At 45.2% G+C, this 27,962-nt stretch overlaps 1 protein-coding gene across 7 annotated transcripts in view; it reads right to left on the reverse strand.

Moving 5' to 3' along the window:
* LOC126470459 (crossover junction endonuclease MUS81) overlaps positions 1–27,962 on the reverse strand; it is a 213,810-nt gene that overhangs the window by 96,918 nt on the left and 88,930 nt on the right. For 6 of the 7 annotated variants that reach the window (XR_007586209.1, XR_007586210.1, XM_050098316.1 and 3 more), the window contains exons 5-6: positions 24,777–24,900; positions 16,709–16,796 (exon numbers count right to left, since the gene is read on the reverse strand). Coding sequence is in view for 5 of the 7 variants with exons in the window: in XM_050098316.1 (XP_049954273.1) it covers positions 16,709–16,796; positions 24,777–24,900 (212 nt within the window). In the remaining 2 variants the exon portion in view is untranslated. The remainder of the gene's footprint in view (positions 1–16,708; positions 16,797–24,776; positions 24,901–27,962) is intronic. The other variant, XM_050098314.1, reaches the window with a different exon arrangement.

A 27,962-nucleotide genomic window follows, 5' to 3' on the forward strand; every position in this document is an offset into this window, starting at 1 on the left:
TTGGACTTGGAGATCCTTCAAATTTTTTATTGGTCCTCAGTAAATCAAAGTCTGGCCACTGTGCACTGTCTTCTTCATCCGATTCATCCAAATCAGTTGGTAACTATAGCATTTGCTGAATTCTTCTTGGATGTATTTCACTATCTTCTGACGATTCTGCTTCACTTTCACTCTTTGATATCCAATGTCTTCTTCCCAATTGGCCACGTCATCCGGAACATCAGACAAGACGTCCGTGCAGTCATCATAAATAATCGCATCGTCTCTTTCGTCTGCCATGTTGAAAGGACACAAGTACTTATAAAAACAAAACACTTGTTGATGTGTGTAACTTATTGTTACCTAAACAAAACAGCAACACAATGCAAAAGATACTAAAGTACTGTTGCTGGCCACTGCACGATACTATGCTCATTACACCACTGTGGTGCAAATGGCCACTGAGCGATACTATGTACATGACACCACTGTGGTGTCGCTGGCCATTGACCGCTGACCGCTATTTCGCCTACGACACCACTGTGTTGTTGCCGGATGGCATAGTGTTAATAATAAATAATTTCACTTTAACCTAAGTTTTATAAAAGAAGTAGCAAACCATGCACAGTAGTGTTATTATTGGCAATACACATGGCAGTAAAATAAAATTTATTTCTACATGTTTCCATTAGAATATAATCATGAAATCTGTCTGGCACACACATTAACGAATAATGTACGACTGATATACATTTCTGTTCAATACAAAAAATTCTGATTTTCAAATTTCAAGAATTTTAAAAAATGTTTTGTTTGGAAAAATTTCATGTTTTTATGAATACGGTCCAATAGTATCCATTTTTGAAGCTTATAAAAAACTGAGTAAAACTGTATAGATTTCATGTCTGTAATGTAAACAGTTTTTGAGATATGGCCATTTCACTGTTTCAGATGTGACAAAGCTTGTATAATTTTGAAAACTTCAAAAATTAATAACTCAAAAACAAAATGTCTACAAGATCTTGAATTTTGTACTTTACTTTATTAGGATAGGTAGAATAAAATGATAAAAATTTATGAAATTCTACATCATCAATGTTCAGACTGATTTTGTTATTGGTTCACTTCACGTGGGATGATTCATTTCACGTGGAATAGCCCTATGTGAATACAAATCACAAATAGATACTTAATGTTAATAATAATGGAACTACATATAAAACTATACAGAAAAGTAAATTAGAGAGAGATGAATCAGTTAATTTTAGACAATGTACAAAAAATGAACAAACAGGCAAATACAATAGAAGGAAATGATTTTCATGAATCCTGACTTCAATCAACAGTTAAATCTCCGGGCCTCACTGAAGCTTTGAGTATTCCAGTGAGAGGTGGGTGTGTGTGTGTGTGTGTGTGTGTGTGTGTGTGTGTGTGTGTGTGTGTGTGTGTGTCTATATATATAATGGTTCCATATACTTTTAACTGGTTACATATGTTAAAGGGAAAGGGACATTGTGTAGTAAGTAAAGAAACATGTCCAACATCTTACCACTCCTAAGCATCGAAAACAACTACCATGAATGACAGCAACATATTGAACACACACATGAAATTTACTTATTTTATACTCACAAATATTCATTCATGGTAAAGGTGAACTGAAAACTACATGGCAGATAATACATTGTAATGAATAAGAGAGGTTTTACTCCTCAACTAGTTTCTCCTCATTTGGACAATAATTCTTATTATGTGGTATATGGAATATCAGTTTCATAAATGCAGTTCCACATTTTTTCTTGATAGTGGCTTGATAACACCATCACCATATATTATGGTTCTGAAGCAGAGAGCATTACAGTTTGCCATTTGCATGAATTTCATGCAATATTGCCTTTTGATTAACAGTAAAAAGTAACAATTCTTCTGAATAATGGCCCAGTCAGCATCACAATATCAAGTTTTTCTGTGGAATATTCTTTGGTGAAACATAGTTGCCTTTTGTTCGTTTTCTGAAGAAACCTTAAAATTAGTTTCACGTCTAGCTAGTATCAGTTTTATGGATCAGTGCAGCACTGGTTGAACTTGTTTAAAGCAAATGAATATACAGTCGTGTCACTTGTGCAGTACACAGCAGACATCCTACTGCTTGTCTATACGGTATGTTCTCTCTTCTTTCAGTATGATTTTCATCAAATTTTTCCTTCACTTCAATGGGGGTTCTAACAAGTTTGGATTCTGACATTAAAAATTGATCGAATACTTCACTGACATGCTTCCTTTTGTAAGCTCAGTCACAACTGGCCCACAATTAATGATCAAGTACATATAAAGATATTGCTTCATTCTGGCAATATTTTTCATGTAACATTTTCCTTGTAGCTTTTCTTTGACCTCCAGTTCATTTTCCTTATAGCTAGGAAATATTAATATACTGTGTACCACATTGTGTGGAATAACATCATCATTAATTTGCCAACAGAACTACATATACCAAGAAGCAATTCTTGAGCCTTCCAGGTATTATTTCAAGCATCATATTATCCAATTTAAAATTCCAGTGTTGGCTAGCCTACTTCATAAGATAAAGATACTTATATAACAAATATATCTGAGCACCTGCTTCTACATGTCAGGTTGTAACACACAAACCTCAGTATCAATGTCCACCAGCAGGTACACACTTACTGCATGCATCTGATCCTTGATGAGCTTGTCTTTGTAGTGGGAGCAAATAAACAAGAAACCAAAGTGAAACTTCCTGGCAGATTAAAACTGTGTGCCCGACCGAGACTCGAACTCGGGACCTTTGCCTTTCGCGCGCAAGTGCTCTACCATCTGAGCTACTGAAGCACGACTCACGCCCGGTACTCAAAGCTTTACTTCTGCCAGTATCTCGTCTCCTACCTTCCAAACTTTACAGAAGCTCTCCTGCGAACCTTGCAGAACTAGCACTCCTTTCTTTCAGGAGTGCTAGTTCTGCAAGGTTCGCAGGAGAGCTTCTGTAAAGTTTGGAAGGTAGGAGACGAGATACTGGCAGAAGTAAAGCTTTGAGTACTGGGCGTGAGTCGTGCTTCGGTAGCTCAGATGGTAGAGCACTTGTCCGCGAAAGGCAAAGGTCCCGAGTTCGAGTCTCAGTCGGGCAAACAGTTTTAATCTGCCAGGAAGTTTCATATCAGCACACACTCCGCTGCAGAGTGAAAATCTCATTCAAGAAACCAAAGTGTACTAGAGATGGGTAGTTTGCAAACGAATGGGTGCAAAGGAACAGTTCACCAAGATGAACGAATGGACCAAGGAACGAATTCCAAGGAGCGATTGGTTCATAGTTCGCTTCGGTAGTGACGGTCTACTTATAGTTCCCGGGAACGAGGCACAATCAGTTCATAGTTCACTTCGGTCGTGGCGGTCTACTTATAGTTACCGGGAGCAAGGCACAATCGGTTCATAGGTCAGCAGTTCACTTTGGTCGCGGCAGTTCCCGTTCCAGCCTCGGTCGCATGCTCGTCTCAATCTTGGTCTCCCTCGGTCACACTCATCGTTCTTAGCATGTCCACCTGTCTCAGTTCCACTGCCAACTGCTCCTAGATAGTTCAGTATCCGGTTGTTCGTTTCGTTCACTGCGCTCGCCTATTTTACATGTGTTCCAAATTGTTCTTGCACTTGGTTCTGGCTATTCAGTGTCCATAACCGGTAACCAAAAAGTATTTTATAGTTACGTAAATTATGTTGTATGTAATAGGTACGTCTTTTCAGGTAACAAAAGGGCATATCAGCTCACTTCATTATATCGATGAACAGCAGAAGACATACTTAGGGGTGCGGGAGGGGTAGAGGGAGAGGGGAGGGAGGGGGAAGGGAGAGGGGCGGGGGAAGGGGAGAGGGGTGTGGTAGGGGTAGGGGCGGGGGAGGGGCAGAGGGAGGGGGAGAGGTAGAGGGAAAGGGAGGGGGAGAGGGACGGGGAGGGTCGAGAGGGAGAGGGTAGAGAGGGGGACGGGGAGGGTCGAGAGGGAGAGGGTAGAGGGGGGGACGGGGAGGGTCGAGAGGGAGAGGGTAGAGAGGGGGACGGGGAGGGTCGAGAGGGAGAGGGTAGAGAGGGGGACGGGGAGGGTCGAGAGGGAGAGGGTAGAGAGGGGGACGGGGAGGGTCGAGAGGGAGAGGGTAGAGAGGGGGACGGGGAGGGTCGAGAGGGAGAGGGTAGAGAGGGGGACGGGGAGGGTCGAGAGGGAGAGGGTAGAGAGGGGGACGGGGAGGGTCGAGAGGGAGAGGGTAGAGAGAGGGACGGGGAGGGTCGAGAGGGAGAGGGTAGAGAGAGGGACGGGGAGGGTCGAGAGGGAGAGGGTAGAGAGAGGGACGGGGAGGGTCGAGAGGGAGAGGGTAGAGAGAGGGACGGGGAGGGTCGAGAGGGAGAGGGTAGAGAGAGGGACGGGGAGGGTCGAGAGGGAGAGGGTAGAGAGAGCGACGGGGAGGGTCGAGAGGGAGAGGGTAGAGAGAGGGAAGGGGAGGGTCGAGAGGGAGAGGGTAGAGAGAGGGACGGGGAGGGTCGAGAGGGAGAGGGTAGAGAGAGGGACGGGGAGGGTCGAGAGGGAGAGGGTAGAGAGAGGGACGGGGAGGGTCGAGAGGGAGAGGGTAGAGAGAGGGACGGGGAGGGTCGAGAGGGAGAGGGTAGAGAGAGGGACGGGGAGGGTCGAGAGGGAGAGGGTAGAGAGAGGGACGGGGAGGGTCGAGAGGGAGAGGGTAGAGAGAGGGACGGGGAGGGTCGAGAGGGAGAGGGTAGAGAGAGGGACGGGGAGGGTGAGGGGAGGGAGGAGAGAACTGTGAGAAGGAGGGTGAGGGGAGGGAGGAGGGAACTGTGAGAAGGAGGGGAGGGGGGGGAGGGAGGGGAGGGGCGAGAGGGAGGAGAGAGAGGTAGAGGGGAGAGAGGTAGAGGTAGAGGGGAGAGGGGTAGAGGTAGAGGGGAGAGAGGTAGAGGTAGAGGGGAGAGGAGAGAGAGATGGAGGGGAGAGGAGAGGAGAGAGAGATGGAGGGGAGAGGAGAGGAGAGAGAGATGGAGGGGAGAGGAGAGGAGAGGGAGGGCGGAGGAGAGAGAGGGCGGAGGAGAGAGAGGGCGGAGGAGAGAGAGGGCGGAGGAGAGAGAGGGCGGAGGAGAGAGAGGGCGGAGGAGAGAGAGGGGGGAGGAGAGAGAGGGCGGAGGAGAGAGAGGGGGGAGGAGAGAGAGGGGGGAGGAGAGAGAGGGGGGAGGAGAGAGAGGGGGGAGGAGAGAGAGGGGGGAGGAGAGAGAGGGGGGAGGAGAGAGAGGGGGGAGGAGAGAGAGGGGGGAGGAGAGAGAGGGGGGAGGAGAGAGAGGGGGGAGGAGAGAGAGGGGGGAGGAGAGAGAGGGGGGAGGAGAGAGAGGGGGAGGAGAGAGAGGGGGAGGAGAGTGAGGGGGGAGGAGAGTGAGGGGGGAGGAGAGTGAGGGGGGAGGAGAGTGAGGGGGGAGGAGAGTGAGGGAGGATGAGAGTGAGGGAGGATGAGAGTGGGGGAGGATGAGAGTGGGGGAGGATGAGAGTGGGGGAGGATGAGAGTGGGGGAGGATGAGAGTGAGGGGGGAGGAGAGTGAGGGGGGAGGAGAGTGAGGGGGGAGGAGAGTGAGGGGGGAGGAGAGTGAGGGGGGAGGAGAGTGAGGGGGGAGGAGAGTGAGGGGGGAGGAGAGTGAGGGGGGAGGAGAGTGAGGGGGGAGGAGAGTGAGGGGGGAGGAGAGTGAGGGGGGAGGAGAGTGAGGGGGGAGGAGAGTGAGGGGGGAGGAGAGTGAGGGGGGAGGAGAGTGAGGGGGGAGGAGAGTGAGGGGGGAGGAGAGTGAGGGGGGAGGAGAGTGAGGGGGGAGGAGAGTGAGGGGGGAGGAGAGAGGGGGAGGAGAGAGGGGGAGGAGAGAGGGGGAGGAGAGAGGGGGAGGAGAGAGGGGGAGGAGAGAGGGGGAGGAGAGAGGGGGAGGAGAGATGGGGGAGGAGAGAGGGGGGAGGAGAGAGGGGGGAGGAGAGATGGGGGAGGAGAGAGGGGGGAGGAGAGAGGGGGAGGAGAGAGGGGGAAAGGGGAGGGGGAAAGGGGAGGGGGAAAGGGGAGGGGGAAAGGGGAGGGGGAAAGGGGAGGGGGAAAGGGGAGGGGGAAAGGGGAGGGGGAAAGGGGAGGGGGAAAGGGGGAGGAGGGGGAAAGGGGGAGGAGGTAGGAAAGGGGGAGGAGGTAGGAAAGGGGGAGGAAATAGGGGGGAGGAGATAGGGGGGAGGAGATAGGGGGGAGGAGATAGGGGGGAGGAGAGAGGGGGGAGGAGAGAGGGGGGAGGAGAGAGGGGGGAGGAGAGAGGGGGGAGGAGAGAGGGGGGAGGAGAGAGGGGGGAGGAGAGAGGGGGGAGGAGAGAGGGGGGAGGAGAGAGGGGGGAGGAGAGAGGGGGGAGGAGAGAGGGGGGAGGAGAGAGGGGGGAGGAGAGAGGGGGGAGGAGAGAGGGGGGAGGAGAGAGGGGGGAGGAGAGAGGGGGGAGGAGAGAGGGGGGAGGAGAGAGGGGGGAGGAGAGAGGGGGAAAGGGGAGGGGGTAGGAGAGAGGGGGGTAGGAGAGAGGGGGGTAGGAGAGAGGGGGGTAGGAGAGAGGGGGGTAGGAGAGAGGGGTGTAGGAGAGAGGGGTGTAGGAGAGAGGGGGGTAGGAGAGAGGGGGTAGGAGAGAGGGGTAGGAGAGAGGGGGTAGGAGAGAGGGGGTAGGAGAGAGGGGGTAGGAGAGAGGGGGTAGGAGAGAGGGGGTAGGAGAGAGGGGGTAGGAGAGAGGGGGGGAAGGAGAGAGAGGGGGGAAGGAGAGAGAGGGGGGAAGGAGAGAGGGGGGAAGGAGAGAGGGGGGGAAGGAGAGAGGGGGGAAGGAGAGAGAGAGGGGGGAAGGAGAGAGAGAGGGGGGAAGGAGAGAGAGAGGGGGGAAGGAGAGAGAGAGGGGGGAAGGAGAGTGAGAGAGGGGAAGGAGAGAGGGGGGAAGGAGAGAGAGAGGGGAAGGAGAGAGGGGGGAAGGAGAGAGAGAGAGGGGAAGGGGGTGAGGGGAACATGGGTAAGGGAAAGGGGGTGAGGGGAGGAGGAACAGAGAGGGGTTGGGAAAGAGAGAGTGGTGTGGGGCGTGGGAGAGGGGGTGGGAGAGGGGGTGGGGAAGTGATCATACTCCTTTTTTCTTCTATACTGAACAGCCCCTATTCATTGGCTTTTTCATACTGACAATTGTCAACTTTCTATCACCTTATATACTTATATGTATATGGTGTCTGTTCTTTCGGACATGCCCAAAAGAACACACGCCCTAGGTGCTAAATATGCTCATCTTACATCCACTTCATCTGGGTCACTAGAATAACATGCTTAAAATGCTTGTCTCTCAAATGTTGACAATAAATCTTCTCTCTCAGGTCTCCACTCTGTGGCCCACACATCACCATTCGTGAAACTTTGTGGGACCCTTATCAAATTAGCCACACAAGGTAAATATGCAATCCATCACCACTGAAACACCATGAGCCCTGATAAAATATTGGCACTGCCACTACAGGAACTGACAACAGCATTCAAATCCACATTTAAGATATTTTCAGATTTTCCCCTCCGGAATGGTATCACATGGCAGCACCATCCCATGCCTAATTTAATGGCAAAGCTAAAAGGATGGTGTGCCTATTCACACCACAGATGAAAAAGGTCACGAGACAAACCTCAACCACAGTGGGGTTAATGATATTTCTCAGCACTAACTGGATGACAAGACAATGCATTTGGGAGAACGACGGTTCAATCCCGCGTCCGGCCATCTTGATTTAGGTTTTCCGTGATTTCCCTATATCGCTCCAAGCAAATGCCAGGATGGTTCCTTTGAAAGGGCACCACTGACTTCCTTCCCCGTCCTTCCCTAATCCGATGAGACCGATGACCTCGCTGTCTGGTCTCCTTCCCTAAAAACAACCCAACCCAACAAGACAATGGTCGCAATCTGCAGAGAAATGTCAAAGTAGTTTCATCCCATTCATGCTTTGTACACCACTGTCCTTGTCTTTACTTGATTCATCTTCAAAATGAGAATATACAGGGAGGTCAGGAACACACTGAAATGCTTGTTAGGGTGCTGCAGAGTAGACTGTGCTGAGAAATAACTGTTAAGAACATTATTCGATACACTGCGCCGTTTTCAAATCGTTTAGCACTAAAGTTATCCAATACGCTTGTTATGTGGTTGCACGTGCTACAATGCAGTAGTGCACAGACATCTATGGGTCCGTGATTTACCACTTGTTAAAATTCTCATTGCCACTTAAGATGTGCCTTTTTCAGATGTGATAAATTTAATCGACATGAGCAGAAGCTATGCTATTTGGTTTGAGGAAACCAAATGAAGCTCACATTTGACAGCACTCTCCTGGCTGGCTGCTCGAATCTGCATGCCCAACAACCTCATTGACTAACTTCCATACACTATCATTTCCATATGTCTTCAATAGTTGAACTTTCACAATCTTGACATCAGGATGGTAGCCACTGTGGATCTAGTCTATATTTACTGAGGGGAAAATTGATGGTCCTCATAATTTTCATTGAGGTAGTTGAAAATTTGCTGCATAGCACCATCAATTTCAGTAGCACAGGGATACCTTTTTCTCCTCCTTTTTTTCCCTTTTCGTCGCTGAGCAGGACCTTCATGCATTTGACACAGTACTGGGCAAATAGTGCAACCAAGTCAGGAATTGGTCCAATCTCACATATTACTGAGCATCCTGATTCATTATTTTGTCTCTCAGCAAGGTCCATATTAGTCTCTCATAAATCCACTATAAGCACACAATCCACTAGGTTCCATTGACTGGCTGGCAGGTTGTTTTGCTGAGCCAGAGATTCTGGCATAAAAGCTAAACCACACAAAAAAGTTGGTTTTGAAACCAAAATCTGATTGAGCAGATAGACTTTCTTTACAGTAGCAACTAGCTACAATGCTATTAGCATCTATAGCGATCAATTTTTCCATTAGTGTACGTTTTTTGACATGGTTCATGAACCCAGTTCACAGTTTTGCCCTTCCAGAAGGCAGCTATCCAATTCTTCCTCTTCTTACTTGCTACAAGATAACTCTTCAAGACCACTTTGGGCCTAAGTGATGACACTTTTCTCCCATCATCCAGTACATTAGCACATAAAACACACTTCTCTCTTGCATTCATTATGTAAAACTATTTTATACATTTAAACTGAATTTACTAGCCACGAATACGATCTAAGCAACTATCCACGGGTGAACTTGTAAACAACTGCCAGTGTGGGAAACTGATACAACAAAGGACCCCCCTGCCTCTATCAGCACAGGATGGTCAGTATCATCCACCACGGCAAGTATCAGCTACCAACCACTTCAACAACATCGTGACACTACTGGACGATGAAATTCAGCAAGGGATGTACAACAAAGTATGGTAAGGGCATTGGGGGAGGGGGGGGGGGGGTGTTAGGACCTGAGATGGCCCGTCTACTCAGCTTTGAAATCGTACTAACTTCAACATGCACTACACACCATATGGTTGGTCTGATGAAAAAAATCAAAGAGAACTATCTTGTGGGAAATTTTATGCTCTTTATTTTCATAAATAGTAAACTTTGTCAAAAATTGTGTCATTTCTGAGCTGTAAATGAAAAACCCAAAAAAATCCCTTTTTTCGTGGGATGAAATTTTGGTGAAACTTTGGATTGATCACCCTAGAAAGCATATAGAAAGCTTGCAAAAAAAATTCTAGAATACAATTTGCTATTTTGCCTTTCTGAGCACTGTCTGACTGGACTAATACCCGTTTTGTCCATCCTACTTGGTAATGATTCCAGACTAATGGACGATACTCGCTAATTGGCTGAAACAGAGATTTCATAAGCAACTTTCTTTGTGTGTCAATTACACCTTTCTAGGATGCTACTAATACATCTCAGTCTTTTATCTCTGTTCCACATGGCTAGATTTATGCGATTGTTACACATTATATCACTCTGAAGAGATACTCTTGGATACTTAAAATGTAACATCTACATTACATGTTGTTAAAATCAACCAATAATATGAAAGTTACTGCTTTGCAGCACCAGGAACCCAGTTAATTTTGTTCCTAACAATAGCTATACAGAGTATTCTCTAAATTCTGAGCTCAAATGTGGAACTGAACACGGGAATACAATTTTTTTGTGTGTTAATCATTTTACAGAACTGGTGCAAGAACGACAGTAGCCTTCATCTCACAACTAATGTGATACCACTTTTGAAGCTTGATAATTTGTTTAGCTGATTCAGAAACAATTAAGTAATTACAAAAATACAAATAGGAATAACAGAGAAGAGATTTTACCAAACTAATAAATTGTCCTTTCTTGCAAAGCCTCACTTTTTCCTTCTTGCAAACAATGTCTTAAGTACAATATTTGACCATGCACTCCACAGAAGTTCTCAAGCGAGGTAAATTAGTTACAATATTATCATACTGCTCATTTAACAATCTCAGAGACATATAACACCATGCACATAAAATCTAATTTGAAAAAGAACCTAACCTCTTGAGTGAAATATTTACTGTTTAAATGGAATTTCCTAATAATCACAATAAACTTGCTAATATTGCAACATCACTTTCAATGAATGCAGTACATAAGCACTGCACATTCTCACAAGTTCAGAGTATACAGCTTTGTAAATGATAATTAATTATAAGAAGTTAAAGAATGTTGTGAAAATGTACTGCTCATTCAACAGATGTTAGAAATTATTATGAAGTATAGTTCAGTTGGGAAATTAATCAGAGAATTCAAAAAAATTGAAGCATTCATGTAAATCAAGCATAAAAATTATTTTAAAAGTTATACAGACTCATATCAACACTTTTTTATTTAGATGAACAAAAACTACCAAAACACACTATACTAAACTTCTCTTATCAAATCTCTAGCATTGTCATATCTTTTCTGTGGTGTCACCGCCAGACACCACACTTGCTAGGTGGTAGCCTTTAAATAGGCTGCGGTCCATTAGTATACTTCAGACCCGCGTGTTGCCACTATCAGTGATTGCAGACCGAGCGCCGCCACACGGCAGGTCTAGAGAGACTTCCTAGCACTCGCCCCAGTTGTACAGCCGACTTTGCTAACGATGGTTCACTGCCTACTTATGTTCTCATTTGCCGAGACGATAGTTTAGCATAGCCTTCAGCTACGTCATTTGCTACGACCTAGCAAGGCGCCATTATCAGTTACTACTGATATTGTGAATCATGTACTGTCAAGACCGACGTTCATCATTAATGGATTAAAGGTAAGTATTCCACCAGCTACGTCCGTTTTTCTAAGTTCGAATTTCCTTGTCCTGTTCCAGACCTCACGCCAGCCTGCATGAGCTAAAACGCGTTCATTTCGGTCTCCTCTAGTAACACGGTGTTGGCTCTCCTGCCAACCACAACATTGGCGACGAGGCAAAACTATTCTACCTTGATTTACTTGTGTAATGGCTTCGCCACAATCTCCAGATGTACTGTCCGAATTTTATCGCTTACAGAACCAGCAGATGCAGGCATTACTGGATGCCCTTGGACAGCTCGTCCAGGGTCAACGTGCAATGCAAAACGATGCGGCTGCGGCAGCGGCCGCTCCACCGCTAACGCAGCCACATCATGCTGTTGAACCAACTTTTTGACCTTTTGATGCTGCACTGGAAAGCTGGACAGAGTGGTCACGCCAATTTGGATTCCATCTCGCCGCCTACAGAATTCAAGGTAATGAGCAGCAGCCTTATCTCTTACCATTGCTCGGCGTACAAACGTACCGTGTGATAGTTAAATTATTTCCCCGACACGACGTAGCAACTCTGTCCTACGAAGAAATTTTGTCTGCATTAGATGCATATTTCAAAGAATCTGTCAATGTAGTTGCAAAACGGTATACCTTCTTTCGTACAAAACGTACAGCAGGTCAGACTAATCGGGAGTGGGTTGCAAACTTGCAAGGCCTTACTAGGGATTGTGCTTTTGAGTGTCAATGTGGACTCCCTTATTCAGATACTATGGTACATGATGCAATTGCACAGAATGTTTCTGATGTTCGTATAAGGGAACAGATTTTGAAACTAGTCAATCCCTCCCTTCAACAAGTGATGGACATATTGGATCGGCAGGACACACTTGACCTTGTTCAGGAATCATTTGAAACTTCACCAGCCGTGTGTCAGGTTAACCGGCCCGCCGGGCGTGCTGCACGGAGCAGTAAACAGCCCTCGCGCCCGGCCGCGCCGCTGCCGCCAGGCTCTCAGCCACGTCTGCCGCGCCGGCAAGCAAATGCAGTGCTCAAATCCTGCCCGCGGTGCGCTACTAGACATTCGCGTGAGAATTGCCCGTCACGCCAAGCTATTTGCTTTTATTGTAATAAAAAAGGACATGTTCAGAGTGTTTGCCATAAAAAGCTCAAATCGGAAGCTGAAAACCATTCCAGGCCCTTTGCTTCGTGCCGGAATCGGAATCGAACCAAGGATACTCAGGCTCGCGAAACTTCGCCCATGGAAATTCATGTAGTTCATTCCACTCCACCCAGTGCCAGCCTCTCTAACAGTAACTGCGTTCGTCCCACAAATAGTGTGCGTCGACATCGCCGGAACTCCCGTCAAGTCGCAAGTGATTTTGTACCAGTGTCAGTTCACGTTGCACGAGACAGTCGCTCTTGTCGTCAGCAGGACTATAAACTTTTTGTGGACTTGGACATTAACGGCAAAGTGATACCATTCCAGCTCGATACCGGAGCTGCAGTTTCACTGATCAATCAAGACACGTACAAACAGCTGGGCACACATCCGTTGCGTGCCGCAAATGTTAAGTTAACTAGTTATTCAGGTCAAGATATCCCCGTGTTAGGACAGTGCAGCCTTCTTGCAACATACAAAGGACAAACAAAACTTGTGCCATTTTACATCCTTCGTTCTTCTTCTGCAGTGAACTTGTTTGATTTCGATTTATTTCAGTTGTTTAACTTGTCTATAGTAAATCAGGTCCTATCAGTGAACAAGACTGTGCCTTCCGACAGTGTTTCTCGTCTATGTGAAGAATTTGCAGACATTTTTGCACCGGGTCTTGGTTGCGCTAAGAACTATAAAGCACATTTGGAACTGAAAGTAAACGCGTAACCGAAAATTTTCAGAGCGCGCAATGTTCCCCACGCATTGCATGATGAGGCTGCAAAAACATTACACGATTTGGCATCACAAGGTGTAATTGTACGTGTGCAGGCTTCTCTCTGGGCATAGCCCTTAGTAATTTTGCCAAAACCTTCGGGAAAATTGAGACTTTGTGTGGACTTCAAGGCAACAGTGAATCCACAACTAGTGATTGCAACTTTTCCTTTACCCCGCCTGGAAGATCTTTTTGACAAACTGTGCCCGGGTAAATATTTTTCGAAGTTGGACCTCGCAGATACGTACTTGCAAATACCGGTGGACGAAGAATCCCAGCGTGTTTTGGTGGTTAACACGCATCTTGGGTTGTATCAATTCAAACGACCGCCATTCGGGTGTGGATCCGCCCCTGCATTGTTTCAGCAATATCTACAAACTGTTTGTGCGTCAGTCCCTACTGCAGCAAATTATCTGGACGATATTGTGATCTCCGGAAAGACGGAAGAAGAACATTTGGCCAATCTCAGAACATTATTTTAGGTCTTGCGACAAAATGGTCTTCGATTACGGAAGGACAAATGTGTCTTTTTTGCTCATGACTTGCCATACCTGGGCCATGTACTCAATGCCCAAGGCATACATCCCAGTCCCACGCACCTCTGTGCCATACAAGACTTGCCTTCGCCGCAGACTTTGAAGCAGCTACAGAGTGTGCTGGGAAGAATGAATTATTATAACAGATATGTGCCACATGCCTCTTTCATTTCAGTTCCGCTTCATCGCTCACGTCGTAAAGGTGTTCCGTTCGTCTGGACGACGGAATGCGAACGCGCCTTTCGCCAGTTGAAATCGGCGTTGCTTTCCAATACTTGCCTTACGCCATTCGATCCCCAGAAGTCCCTTTTGTTGATGGTGGATGCATCAGATTTCAGGATCGGTGCTGTGCTTGCGCACAAAGATGGATCGCATGATCGCCCTATTGCCTTTGAGTCCAAATTGCTCTCGTCTGCGCAAAGAAATTATTCACAGATCGAGAAAGAAGCATTGGCTCTCATATTTGGTGTTACAAAGTTTCATGATTTCTTGTATGGTCATCACTTTACCATCATCACAGACCACAAACCTTTGACATCGCTTTTTCATCCGAACAAGCCTGTACCTCCACGTACATCGCAGAAATTCATTCGCTGGTCTATTTTCCTCTCGCAGTACCGCTACAATATCTTGTATCGGTCCACCGCTAAGCACGGAAACGCCAATGCGTTGTCCCGTTTGCCTGTTGCTGAGGATAGAGCATTCGATTCCTCCGAACTTGCTTGCATGTTCATTGATTTGGAAACCGATGACGTGGTCGAATCGTTTCCGATTGATTTTCGTCGTGTAGCTACAGCCACAGTTGCCGACCCTGTCCTTGCTACCGTTCTGCGTTTTGTTGCTACGCAATGGCCCTTGTCAAAGTCACGGATCGGGGATCCGTTGCTTTGCCGATTTTTTGCTCACCAGGAGAGACTTTTTGTACGACGTGGTGTTTTGCTGTTGCGTTCTGATGATGATCAGTCCAGGGTCGTGGTACCACGTTCGTTACAGTCCTCTGTCTTACAGCTTCTCCAGCAAGGACATTGGGGTATAGTGAGAACGAAACAACTTGCTCGTCAGCACTGTACTTGGTTGGGAATCGATGCCGCGATTTCGAATATGTGCTCTTCTTGCATGGTGTGTGCCGAACAACAATCAGCACCACCATGGAAATTCTTTGCATGGCCAAAAGCCACTTCCCCTTGGCAACGCTTACACATCGATTTTGCTGGTCCATTCTGGAATGCTCGCTAGTTGGTTGTGGTAGATTCATTCAGTAATTTTCCTTTTGTTGTCCGGATGTCTTCCATGATGACATCTGCCACCATCCAAGCATTATCTGCTATATTTTGCATTGAAGGACTACCACAGACTATTGTTTCCGACAATGGCCCACAATTCATGTCCGCAGAATTTCAGTCATTCTGCAAGGCCAATGGTATTCAACATCTGATGTCTGTGCCGTTTTCGACACAGTCAAACGGTGCCGCTGAACGATTGGTCAGGACTTTCAAGCCACAGATGTTGAAGTTAAAAAAGTCGCATTCTCAGGAGGACGCGTTATTGCTCTTTTTGTCCTCGTATCGCTCTCAGCCCTGAGACGGTCGCTCGCCAGCTGAGTTGCTCCACGGTCGCCCTCATAGAATCTTGATGTCTTTGCTACATCCGCCGCATCAGGTTCCTGTGCAACGGCAGACACCTGCTTTTGCCCCAGGCGACGTTGTCTACTACCGCCACTACCGCGGTTCACGGCGTTGGCTTGAAGGGCACATTCTTCGCTGCCTCGGACGCGCTATGTATCTGGTTTTGGGGGCCTCTGGTGAGGGGCGCCGGCATCTCAACCAGCTGTGCCTCTGTCGTCACACGGGATCTGGCGCTCGCCGACTGCTTTCAGCGACAGTGCCATCCGGTCAGCGCCCTGGGGACCCATCTACTGGCTCGCCTCAGCCCCAGGTGTTACCAACACTGCCTTCCATTTTGCCCCATGGCGATGCGCTGCCGCCTGTTCTCCCGCCGGCGACGCCCGCAGTGGACGCGTCACTGCAACCGCGGGGCGCCTCCCTAGGTCACGCACCGCTGATCGCTTCCTGTGACCAGTTACCCTCCGACATGGAACTCTTGCCCGCTCCGGACCATATGTCGTCTTCGCCCGTTGGGTGCCCCGGCCTGATGGAGGTTGACCCTTCGGCCCCTCCTGTCTCTCTGCAGGCGCACACACCACATGTTGGCGTGCACCCTGGAGCAGGTTTTTCAGACGTTTCCTAGCTCCCCGCGGTCCGAATGGCAGGGTGCGGGTGGCACAGCCTCGCCTGTTGTTAGGCTCCCCACCTCATCACATACGTCAACATGGGGTCCTCCCCACGGCGGGCGGAAGCCTTATGCCACAACCGTATGCCGATTTGCGGGGGAGGAATGTGGTGTCACCGCCAGACACCACACTTGCTAGGTGGTAGCCTTTAAATCGACCGCGGTCCGTTAGTATATGTCGGACCCGCGTGTCGCCACTATCACTGATTGCAGACCGAGCAGGTCTAGAGAGACTTGCTAGCACTCGCCCCAGTTGTACAGCCGACTTTGCTAGCGATGGTTCACTGCCTACTTACATTCTCATTTGCCGAGACGACAGTTTAGCATAGCCTTCAGCTACGTCATTTGCTACGACCTAGCAAGGTGCCATTATCAGTTACTATTGATATTGTGAATCATGTACCGTCAAGACTGACGTTCATCATTAATGGATTAAAGTTAAGTATTCCACCAGCTACGTCCGTTTTTCTAAATTCGAATTTCCTTGTCCTGTTCCAGACCTCACGCCAGCCTGCATGAGCTAAAATGCGTGCCTTTCGGTCTCCTCTAATAACACGGTGTTGGCTCTCCTGGCAACCACAACATTTTCCAAAAATAAATACACTGTACAGAACATACATTTTAAACAAATTATAAGCATCAGCTGAATTCACCTCCTCTTAATTTAAAATACATTAAACTCACATTATATCCCCTAGCTAGTTGCGTTACCTGTTCCTCCTTCTGCGTTATTGTGGTGAATGATGAAGTGGGAATCACAGCTGATGCACATCTGGAATTTGAAGAACGAGTCATTCCATTACCTTTCCTGTTCACTTATGAGTAATTTCTACCCAGAATCTGTTAGCAGGAGTTATCAACTGAATAGACAAAAATAGAAACAGAGAGGCAATCATGCAATATCTGTGCAATCAGGTTCTCTTGGTAAATGAAAATAAAAAATGTTATACACACTTAAAAGATTCTTGTCATGCTTCAGGTCATGGTTTCACCACCAATTTAACACCGACCAAAGCTAGGAAATATAGTTCTCAGAAACTGTCTTCATTTTGTTGTACTGAATAATTTGAAAGACTCGTGATGTAGAATGAAGATCACAGCAGAGCAAGTGTTTATGATAGGTTTTTGAAGTCATTTTTGTCTTACAACAGTTACTTTCCAATTGTCATCTTACTAAATGTTCATATAAAGCTGTGGAAACTGAACCGTTGCAGGTTGGAAATGGACAACGTAAGTCCTGTCAAATGTTAAATGGCACATGATCCAGGAACTTAAAGAGTACTGCTTGCAAGATAAGGTGGAAGAAGGTATGATCCAGTCACATGATCATCTAGACACAGCTGATATGCAGCCTCCCAATTACACATATTATATTTCTGATAACCGTAGATGTCCAACAGGTTCTCCTCCACACATGACCGGGGCTGAAAAAGAATCTTTTTAGGAAACTGTGGTTTCTGCACACACTAGTGGAGAAGTATGTACAGAAATGAATTTCAGCAGAATGAAAAACCTGCCCAAGTTGCAAATTTTTTATTTTTCATTCATTTGATGATTAGCTTTCGGCCGGGACTCATTTTCAAATCATCATAAAAAAGGTGAATATGGCCTTCCCGAAGATGTCAAAAATATGCAGTGAACATTTACAGTGCATACAGCATGCTGGAAGTTCATAGAAATGAATTGGTAGCACAAAATCTTGTGGACTAAATGCAATTACACTACATTATATTACAATGGTACATTGCATTACAATGGTAAGGGTGTTGCAGTTTCCAATGCAGACTGTGGCACATGGTGATGCGATTTGTACACCTTCTTCTAAATTTGTGGTACAACACTATCTTGCACCATCACAACAGTAGTGATAAAGTGCCTATATTCAAGAGCAGCTAATAAACACTGGCATAGATGCTGTGCTATGGTGTCTGCACTGTTGGAAATTTTCCCCGATAGTAGCCCTCCAATTACACTTGGATTCATTATAAACAACAACCACATAGGCATATTCTACAAATATGTCATCATCCGTGCTCAAACGCAAAGCGCTCTTATGTGAATTACAATTAAATGTGGCAAGCGCTAAGATAATGCAAACTCAAATGACTGGCACTGTTTCTGGCAACTTACAGGCTGAAGGAACTGCATAACAAATGATATGTGAAACAGCGAAGTCAGGTGGCAGACATGTGACATCGGCGTAAGCTACATTCAATGAAAGTTGTAGTGTTGTTTTTGCCGTAACAGGGAAATTGTATATTTTCAGATATCACTTCTTATTTAAAATGGTGCCTTAACATTCTCTATGATTAGCCCACAATATGTGTAGTAAAGGAAATGTAGAAACACCTGTACACACCAAAACTGGACAGGCGCATTTCACACAAAACTGAACATTTTATTTGCAGTCAAATTTTGTTTTAACTATCTTCTTATGCAGACTAATACATGGGTACCACTGTTAAAACTAAGTGATATTGCCACTATAACCTTATCTCATGTATTTCATAAATTGACTAACGTGCGCTTAATATTTGACTTATCCAACCAGCAATTATGAAATGCGTATTCTGGTACTGAATCTAACCTACGAAAGAGAACTCTGCCTGAGACAGTGCAAAGGAATAATGCTGAATCAATATAGTGAGAGGAATAACTAGACTGAAAAGAAACCACATGGATATGACACATGAACTCTGCTAACTGTGGAGGACCTTTGAACTGGTAAAGCAACCTGCACAGTTATACGAGGACAGTTCAATAAGTAATGCAACACATTTTTTTTCTCGGCCAATTTTGGTTGAAAAAACCGGAAATTTCTTGTGGAATATTTTCAAACATACCCGCTTCGTCTCGTATAGTTTCATTGACTTCCGACAGGTGGCAGCGCTGTACGGAGCTGTTAAAATGGCGTCTGTAACGGATGTGCGTTGCAAACAACGGGCAGTGATCGAGTTTCTTTTGGTGGAAAACCAGGGCATCTCAGATATTCATAGGCGCTTGCAGAATGTCTACGGTGATCTGGCAGTGGACAAAAGCACGGTGAGTCGTTGGGCAAAGCGTGTGTCATCATCGCCGCAAGGTCAAGCAAGACTGTCTGATCTCCTGCGTGCGGGCCGGCCGTGCACAGCTGTGACTCCTGCAATGGCGGAGCGTGCGAACACACTCGTTCGAGATGATCGACGGATCACCATCAAACAACTCAGTGCTCAACTTGACATCTCTGTTGGTAGTGCTGTCACAATTGTTCACCAGTTGGGATATTCAAAGGTTTGTTCCCGCTGGGTCCATCGTTGTCTAACCGAACACCATAAAGAGCAAAGGAGAACCATCTGTGCGGAATTGCTTGCTCGTCATGTGGCTGAGGGTGACAATTTCTTGTCAAAGATTGTTACAGGCGATGAAACATGGGTTCATCACTTCGAACCTGAAACAAAACGGCAATCAATGGAGTGGCGCCACACCCACTCCCCTACCAAGAAAAAGTTTAAAGCCATACCCTCAGCCGGTAAAGTCATGGTTACTGTCTTCTGGGACGCTGAAGGGGTTATTCTGTTCGATGTCCTTCCCCATGGTCATACGATCAACTCTGAAGTGTATTGTGGTACTCTTCAGAAATTGAAGAAACAACTTCAGCGTGTTCGTAGGCACAAAAATCTGAACGAACTTCTCCTTCTTCATGACAACGCAAGACCTCACACAAGTCTTCGCACCCGAGAGGAGCTCACAAAACTTCAGTGGACTGTTCTTCCTCATGCACCCTACAGCCCCGATCTCGCACCGTCGGATTTCCATATGTTTGGCCCAATGAAGGACGCAATCCGTGGGAGGCACTACGCGCATGATGAAGAAGTTATTGATGCAGTACGACGTTGGTTCCGACATCGACCAGTGGAATGGTACCGTGCAGGCATACAGGCCCTCATTTCAAGGTGGCGTAAGGCCGTAGCACTGAATGGAGATTACGTTGAAAAATAGTGTTGTGTAGCTAAAAGATTGGGGAATAACCTGGTGTATTTCAATGCTGAATAAAACAACCCCTGTTTCAGAAAAAAATGTGTTGCATTACTTATTGAACTGCCCTCGTATATCAAAATCTGTAATAAAGAATGAATAGCAATTTGGAAGTCTTTAGCCTTGGTTGCAAACCATGGACCACAATTCTCGGTAAGGTATACAAAACAATTAGCTGTGCTGTCACTCTCCAAGCAAACCTAGCAGTCTTCATCATTATACCTTATCACAAAAAGAAACTGAGCAAACACTTTGAGCTTATGAGGTACAAATGTACATCACTATTTGCAGCAGATGGTACACTTAATAACTGTTGGCAGCAGAGCATATACACTGAGGTGGCAGAAGTTATGGGATAGTGATATGCACATATACAGATAGCAGTAGTATCGAGTACACACTGTAAAAAAGGACAGTGCATTGTCAGCACTGTCATTTGTTCTCAGGTGATTCATGTGAACAGGTTTCTGTCGATATGATTATGGCTGCAAAACAGGAATTAACAGACTCTGAACACAGAATGGTAGTTGGAGCTAGACACATGGAACATTCCATTATTAGGCAGTTCAATATTCCAAGATCCACAACGTCAAGTGTGTGCTAAGCATACAAAATTTTAGGCATTACCTCTCACCATGGACAATGCAGTGGCTGATGGCCTTCACCCAACGACCGAAAGCAGGAGGGTTTGTGAAGAGCTGTTAGTGCCTACAGACAATCAACACAGTGTGACACAACCACAGAAATCAAGATGGGACATACGATTAATGCATTCATTACGAGAGTGCAGCAAAATTCGGCGTTAATGGGCTATGGCAGCAGACGACCAACATGAGTGCTTTTGCCAGTAGCACAACATCGCCTGCAGTGCCTCTCCTTGGCTTGTGACCATATCTGTTGCACCCTAGAAGACTTGAAAACTGTGGCCTTGTCAGATCAGTCTCAGTTTCAGTTGGTAAGAGCTGATTGTGAGGTTTGAGTGTGGTGCAGACCCCATGAAACCATGGACACAAGTTGTCACTCAGATCACCCAACATAAATCCCACCTAACATCCGTGGGACATAACTGAGAGGTCAGCTTGTGCACAAAATCCTGCACTGGCAACACTTACTCAATTATGGATGGCTATAGAGGCAGCATGGCTCAATATTCCTGCAGAGAACTTCCAATGACTTGCTGAGTCCATGCCATGTTGAGTTGCTGCACTACGCCAGGCAAATCGAGGTCAGACACCTCATTAGCAGGCATCCCATGACCTTTGTTACCTCAGTGTTTCCTCAGATGTTACAGCTTGCAAACATGCTGAGAACTCAATATGTGTAAGCTTGTCTTCAGCCCTTTCATTGCCATTGTTCCTTTAGCACACTTTACTGCTCACTAATGCTTAAATTCCCAGTTAGTAACAAATCCCTCTCCTTGGGTAGCCATTCAGAATGAGCCAAAAGGTGTAAAAAAGACACCTATCGCAGATTTACATCAAATTAGCTCAGTTCTTCCACTGGTTGACAATGTGCTACGTTCATAAAGCAAAGAAAGATATTAACACGTCTTGTGACAAAGTTGTGTACCACACTATGATTCGGAGATGGAGGCACTGTCTTTCAAGCTTGCACACCTTGGAGAGCAACTCAAAGTCACAATTTGTCACTCACTTTTCCCATTATGTTGCGAGCTTTGCACAGGCTTTCCTGATATGCTGCTGAACTAATATATCTGGGAAAAAGGATATATCAAAAGCATTAATCAGGACATAAACTCCACATAACTGATATGAGTTACTCAGACAGCCCAGAATGAATCTTCCACTATGCAGAACTAGCTCCATTTTGAAACTCCCTGGAAGTTTAAAAATGTGTGCCAGATTGGAAGCTCTCTTACAGTAGGCAATGCTCTCACCAATGCAGCTATTCAGACATGATTTGCAGCCCATTCTCACATTTTCAATTCTGCCAGTACCCCTCTTCTACTTTCCAAACTTCATATCAGTTCTCCTTATACATTGTGAGACTAGGACTCCAGACAAAAGGTTATCTTGGAGAAAATGGCTTTGTCATAGCCAAAGGCACTCACACCTAGCTCTCATTGCACATGTGAGCAGATGCAGACAGTGTAGGCTATCCACCAGACGGCTGTGCTCCACACTTCCTGTGCACACGATGTGAGCTGATCACCCACTCCTGCTCAAAGAGCATAGGCAGTGGAGTGCTATCATGTACACTATGGCCAGGCTGCGAGACCACCTGCCTGTTTGACCTACTCTGCCCTCCTGTGCCTATGCCTGCATGGCTGCCCAGTGGTCACGCAAGATGGAACAATATAGTCTAGGTGTTTTTCAGAATTAATCACTCAGTTTGAAGCTGAGTGAGCACTGTTTTAGAAGCTACCCATGTGGGCAACTCCTGAGTCACACCCATATACGAGGGCTATCCACAAAGTACATTATGTTTTGGAATTAAAAATAAAGTATTGGAAATTTTTTTTATTTTTTCAGATGAAAGCCACACTTAAATACTACTTTTTTACATAGTTGCCATTTAAATTAAGGCACTTATCATAGCGATAGACGAGCTTGGAAATTCCTTCGTCGTAAAATTCGGCCGCCTGTGCCTTCAACCATGTGGTTACCTCTTCTTGAAGCTGTGCGTCGTCATCAAAACGCTGCATAGCCAACCACTTCTTCATTGCTGGGAATAAGTGGAAGTCGCTCGGTGCCAGGTCGGGACTGTACGGCGGATGAGCAAACAACTCCCACTTAAAAGATTCGAGAACTTCACGAATGGCATTTGCCGTGTGGGCCCGGGCATTGTCGTGAATCAGCAAGATCTTTGAGCCCAACTTTCCCCTGCGCTTGTTTTGTATTGCTCTTCTGAGGTTGTGCAGAGTTTGGCAATACCTTTGAGAGTTTATTGTAGTGCCTCTTTCCAGGAAATCCACAAAAATCACACCTTTTCTGTCCCAAAAAACAGTCACCATCACCTTCCTTGCCGATATTGTCTGCATGCATTTCTTGGGTTTTTGGGAGGAATTTGTGTGCCCCCACTGCATTGACTGCAATTTTGTCTCGCAGTTCACATGCTTAACCCATGTTTCGTCACCAGTAACGATGCGATCGAGTAATTAGTTGCCATCTTTCTCGTAAACGTCCAAAAACGTTAACGCTGCAGCCATTCGCTGATTTTTGTGAATCTCTGTCAAGATTTTTTGATATCCATTTTGCACAAAACTTGTGGTAACCAAGCTTTTCAGTAATGATTTCGTGCAACAAACTTTGTGAAATTTGTGGAAAACTCATAGAGAGTTCCGTTATTGTGAAATTACGGTTTTCATGGACTGCGGCATCGACTTTTTCGACAAGTTCGGCAGTCACTATGCTGGGTCTTCCACTTCGCTCTTCGTCGTGAACGTTAGTTCGGCCATTTTTAAATTCTATGACCCATTGATGCATTCCACCTTCAGTGATTATGTTGTCCCCAGACACTTCACAAAGCTGTCAATAGAAATCTATCGGTGTACAGTTTTTTGCAGTCAGAAACCTTATTACAGCACGCACTTCACACTCAGCGGCATTGTCAATTAACGCTGACATTTCAAACTGTCACAGTAACTCAACGGAGTACAGCACGAACCTCTCACTAGCACGGCAGGATGCCGACTGAGCGGCGGAATGCCATGACACCAAGATGGCCGCACTAGCCCCGCCCCTAACAGACATAAACGAAAACGTAATGTACTTTGTGGATAGCCCTCGTAGCTCAGTCGGTAACAGCACTGTCTGCAATAGCAAGGTTCTGGGTTCTGGGTTCTAGTCCCCGTCAAGCAATTTCCCACCTGACACTGTCATTAAACCAAACTCTCTCTTTTTAGTTTTACTTTCTAAATATACTTTTTCAGATGTGTAGCAGTAGTCTCTGCGGGGTTGGTAATGCAAAAATGGAAGCGTGCGACAGTGGTGTAATTGAGAACACTGCTCACTGAAGCCAGAGGTTCTGGGTGACAGGCCCAGTTGAGCACAAAGTTTTAGCTTTTAACAAATATATTACTTGTAATACATACTCTGCAGACAGAGAAGCACATTATCTTGTACCAGCATAGAAGTGACATGTAACTGGTCATGTGCACTTTCTGCTTTCAGTTACCTGATTTTGCCACGATTCCATGACAAGGAACTTTCCATCAGACAGAACGCGTATCCACTGTACCTGTGACATGCGCAATGCTTCAGCTATCACACCAGAATATATTCGTTCCTATTCCTGCTTTTGTGACAATGTGAGCTTTAAGTCTGATGAGTATGGCGAGCCAACTGACACACCATGTGGGTTCGCACAAAATATGCAACAAACCAAATGAAGATGTGAGTAGAAAATGCAGCTTTTCGTGTTCACTCCCAATATGCATAAAAATCAAACTATATGGATGTATAGAAAAATGAAGTAATAGTTCTCATTGCACATTTATTCTCAAATTACATGACTGTGACATTAAACTACACTACTGCATTCCATACTACAGAATTTTAAACAAAAGAAGATTATCTACTATCAGCTTCTTGGTGAAAAGAAAATACTAAGCAAGATCAAACAAACGATGAGCAGTAGCTGCCAATAGTCTCAGAAGATGGAACATGTCACATGACTCAGTATGCTAAAAGTGTCACAGAAATTTTTTTTTGCCAAAGTGTTCCAGGCAGAAAGAAAATATTTTATAGATTGCACCTGAAATACTAACTACGCTTACCTTTTAATTTCCACGTCATAATTCACTACTTCTCTATGTATCAAACTCCTTACATCTGATAGATGGGTACATGCAGACGTGCTTGTTATTTGTACCATATTTGTTTCAATGTTTTCAAAAGAACCTGTAAAAGATGTTTTTATAAGTGACCAAATATTACAGCAGGGGATCAAAGTTATATCTGTGATTCTTGAGTTTCTCCTGACGTATTTGATAATCAAAACATCCACGGGTGTACTGCCGGCCTACAGTGTCCAACGGGCACAATATTTCGGCGATCATACATGTCGCCATCATCAGGTGAACTGAAAGACTGAGCTCCTGTGAACGTGCCGGCATGGAGATCCGTACGCCATGGCTGCTCAGAGGGAACTGGGTTCGGTCGCGGTGGCGGCAGATTTTAATGTTGGGTTAATCAAGAGTAAATCGAGCCGTACAGTTGTGACGACCACGGTGGACAGAGACATCACTCCGACGTCATCTCAGACGCCATCGCAATCTGTTCCATTGTGGCGCAGGGCGCGGACAGCGGAGGGAGCACGCCGCGGGCAGAGGGTATTTAAATCTGCCGCCGCTGTGACCGAAGCCAGTTCCCTCTGAGCAGCCATAGCGTACAGATCTCCGTACTGGCAGGTTCACAGGAGCTGAGTCCGTCAGTTCATCTGATGATGGTGACATGTATGATCGCCGAAATATTGTGCCCGTTGGACACTGTAGACTGGCAGTACACCCATGAATATTTTGATTAAAGTTATATCAAGTTATAATGCAAGAAAATTTTCCAGTACTCAGAATGAGGAGCCACTGTGGAACTTAAAGGTGAGAAGAGTGACAAAATACTTGAAAAAGGTAATAAAATATATTAAATGTGTGATTAAAAGGTGACAAATAGATAATGCACAAACAAATTGTTTTCATTTTTGACAATCCCCTAGCAAAAAGGCCAGTTAAGACCACAATAAATGAGTCTATTATGATCATAGATGGGGTAGTGCCCTTTTTTCCTTCATACAAATTGATTAATATTTCCCAGGGTATTGGTAATTTGATATTAGTAATCTTAAGTCACAAACAAAATCTACATCACATTTTTACAACTAATGGCAGTCTACACTTCAATGCCGGAAAAAGATCAACAAAATATTTTTAATTGCTGTTTCTTAGGAATCTTAGTAAAAAATGAAGCAAGCATACTAGATTTTCTTTTCTCAAGATTTGTTGCATGGATTTATGCACCCTCAATCATACCCTGGGTCAGTTTTGATGCCTTTAAATTCTTATTAGGGTGCTTTCTACAGTTTAGCTTAAGTTTGAGCTTGGGAGAAGTTCTTCTCCTGCCTCTTACACAGCAACTGTCTCATAGTCACTTTATTTTTCCTTGTTATTCATCTTTTTAATCTTCTGTTCAATATGCTTTTGGTTATGTTCCTCTTTTTGCTTTTCTTCTAATTCACATTTCCTTTTCCTTTCACATTCTTCCTTATAAGCAGTATGACTGTTGTCCATGTTTGCATGTGACTGTTATCCATACCTAATGAGCTGTGACTCAACTGATACAGAAAGAAAATGGCAGTATTGTAGCAAAGAATGCCTCACAGCCAGAGCCAGTCTAAGGTCCAAGTGACACAAGCTGCCATTTGAGCAACCAAGCTGAGAGGGGCACTAGTGGTGCCTAAGTGCAACATTTTTTTTTCCCCCAGTGCCTATCACAATTAGTAGTGAGAACCAATTAAGTTGGATGTGTATGAGAGAAAAGGAAGGGTAAAGAGGAAGAGGAGGAGGAGGAGGAGGAGGAGGAGGAGGAGGAGGAGGAGGAGGAGGGGGGGGGGGGGGATGATGCCACAGCGTAAGTTGCTCGTGTGGAAAAATGTTCTTGAACTCGCCCTACTCACCGTCAAAACATTGTTTAAAAATCTTTCGGTCATTGCTGCCTTCTCTTCTCCTAAAGTATGCTTTGAAATGGAATATCTTCTCTCTTTGCCCACATTTTCATTGGACAATGTAAGAGACGCCTTCAAAAGTTTGGAAACATTCGGATACTTTAACTCTGTGGATGATGAGTCTCTTTTTTTTAGATGTGCTGCTGCTAATAACTGTCAATACCTTTGATATTCAAAGCTGGGTCATCCTTTTTGAACTGTTGAACCTTCTGCTCATGTAATAAGTAATCCTGCCAGATATCAAACGGCATCATTTTTGCAACCTTTAATGAGTTAATACAGCTTCTGCTTCTTTCTTTCATGTCTAAAAACCTAAAAATTACGAGAGGTGCACTTGTGAGCATGTCTTTTTCATCACATGTTTGCAAGCTGCGATGTAATGTTTCTGCATGTTATTTAGAAACCACAACTTGTCACATTCTCCCATTTTACTAAGTTCTTCAGTCACTTGACTGCTAAAAACTAGTTGTTCAAGAGGAAGCATGTTATCCAACGTAAAGAGTTCTTTACGAAGAAATTCAGAAATACTCTCAATTTTTCTCGAAGCATAAATCTTCAAAACCAAAGTCAAAACAGCTGGCAGTATGTTTTCTATTTCTGTATGCAAGTTGTGACTCAAAGATGTTTAGTTTTGAAAATGCTGTGTGAACTTATTGAATAGTTCTGCAGATGAAATTATAAAATGAAGTTCTGCTTTCATTGGAGGTTCTTTTTAAAACAGTCACAACGGCACAGTGGCATTAGGACTGAACAGTAAAAAAGACTTTTTTAGGGACATCTGCTTCTGAAAGTAACACCAATACCTACACAGTGTTCAAAAATACTGCTGGCTGAAGGTCCTAAAGAGCCGCCTAGTGGTTGAATGCCTCAAAAACTTGTTACGTGAAATGTTAAACTTCGACAGAATTCCTTCAAATTCTTCACAGCAAACAGATCAACCATCAAAATAATGGCGAATACTGACGAGAAATTTGGATGCTTCTTCATCTAAGCGCTCCAAAGCCTTTACATGGGCATTATTCATTGTATTAATGTTTCAAGTTCTGATGTTCAGAAGTTGTATGCCTTGTGTCTCCTGGACATCACTACCTAAAAGACTAAACACTTTTTTTACTGACATTAGGTCCACCTGATCCCAGCATAAGGCATTTATTTAGGGACAAGTTGGGTTCAGAAAGTGCTTCACGTAGATTCTGATGTAACGTCTTACCATCTACTTTGCCAATAAAGAAAGTTCTTAGATGAT

The sequence above is a fragment of the Schistocerca serialis genome, chromosome 3 (genome assembly GCF_023864345.2).
Source record: "Schistocerca serialis cubense isolate TAMUIC-IGC-003099 chromosome 3, iqSchSeri2.2, whole genome shotgun sequence".
Lineage (NCBI taxonomy): Eukaryota > Metazoa > Arthropoda > Insecta > Orthoptera > Acrididae > Schistocerca > Schistocerca serialis.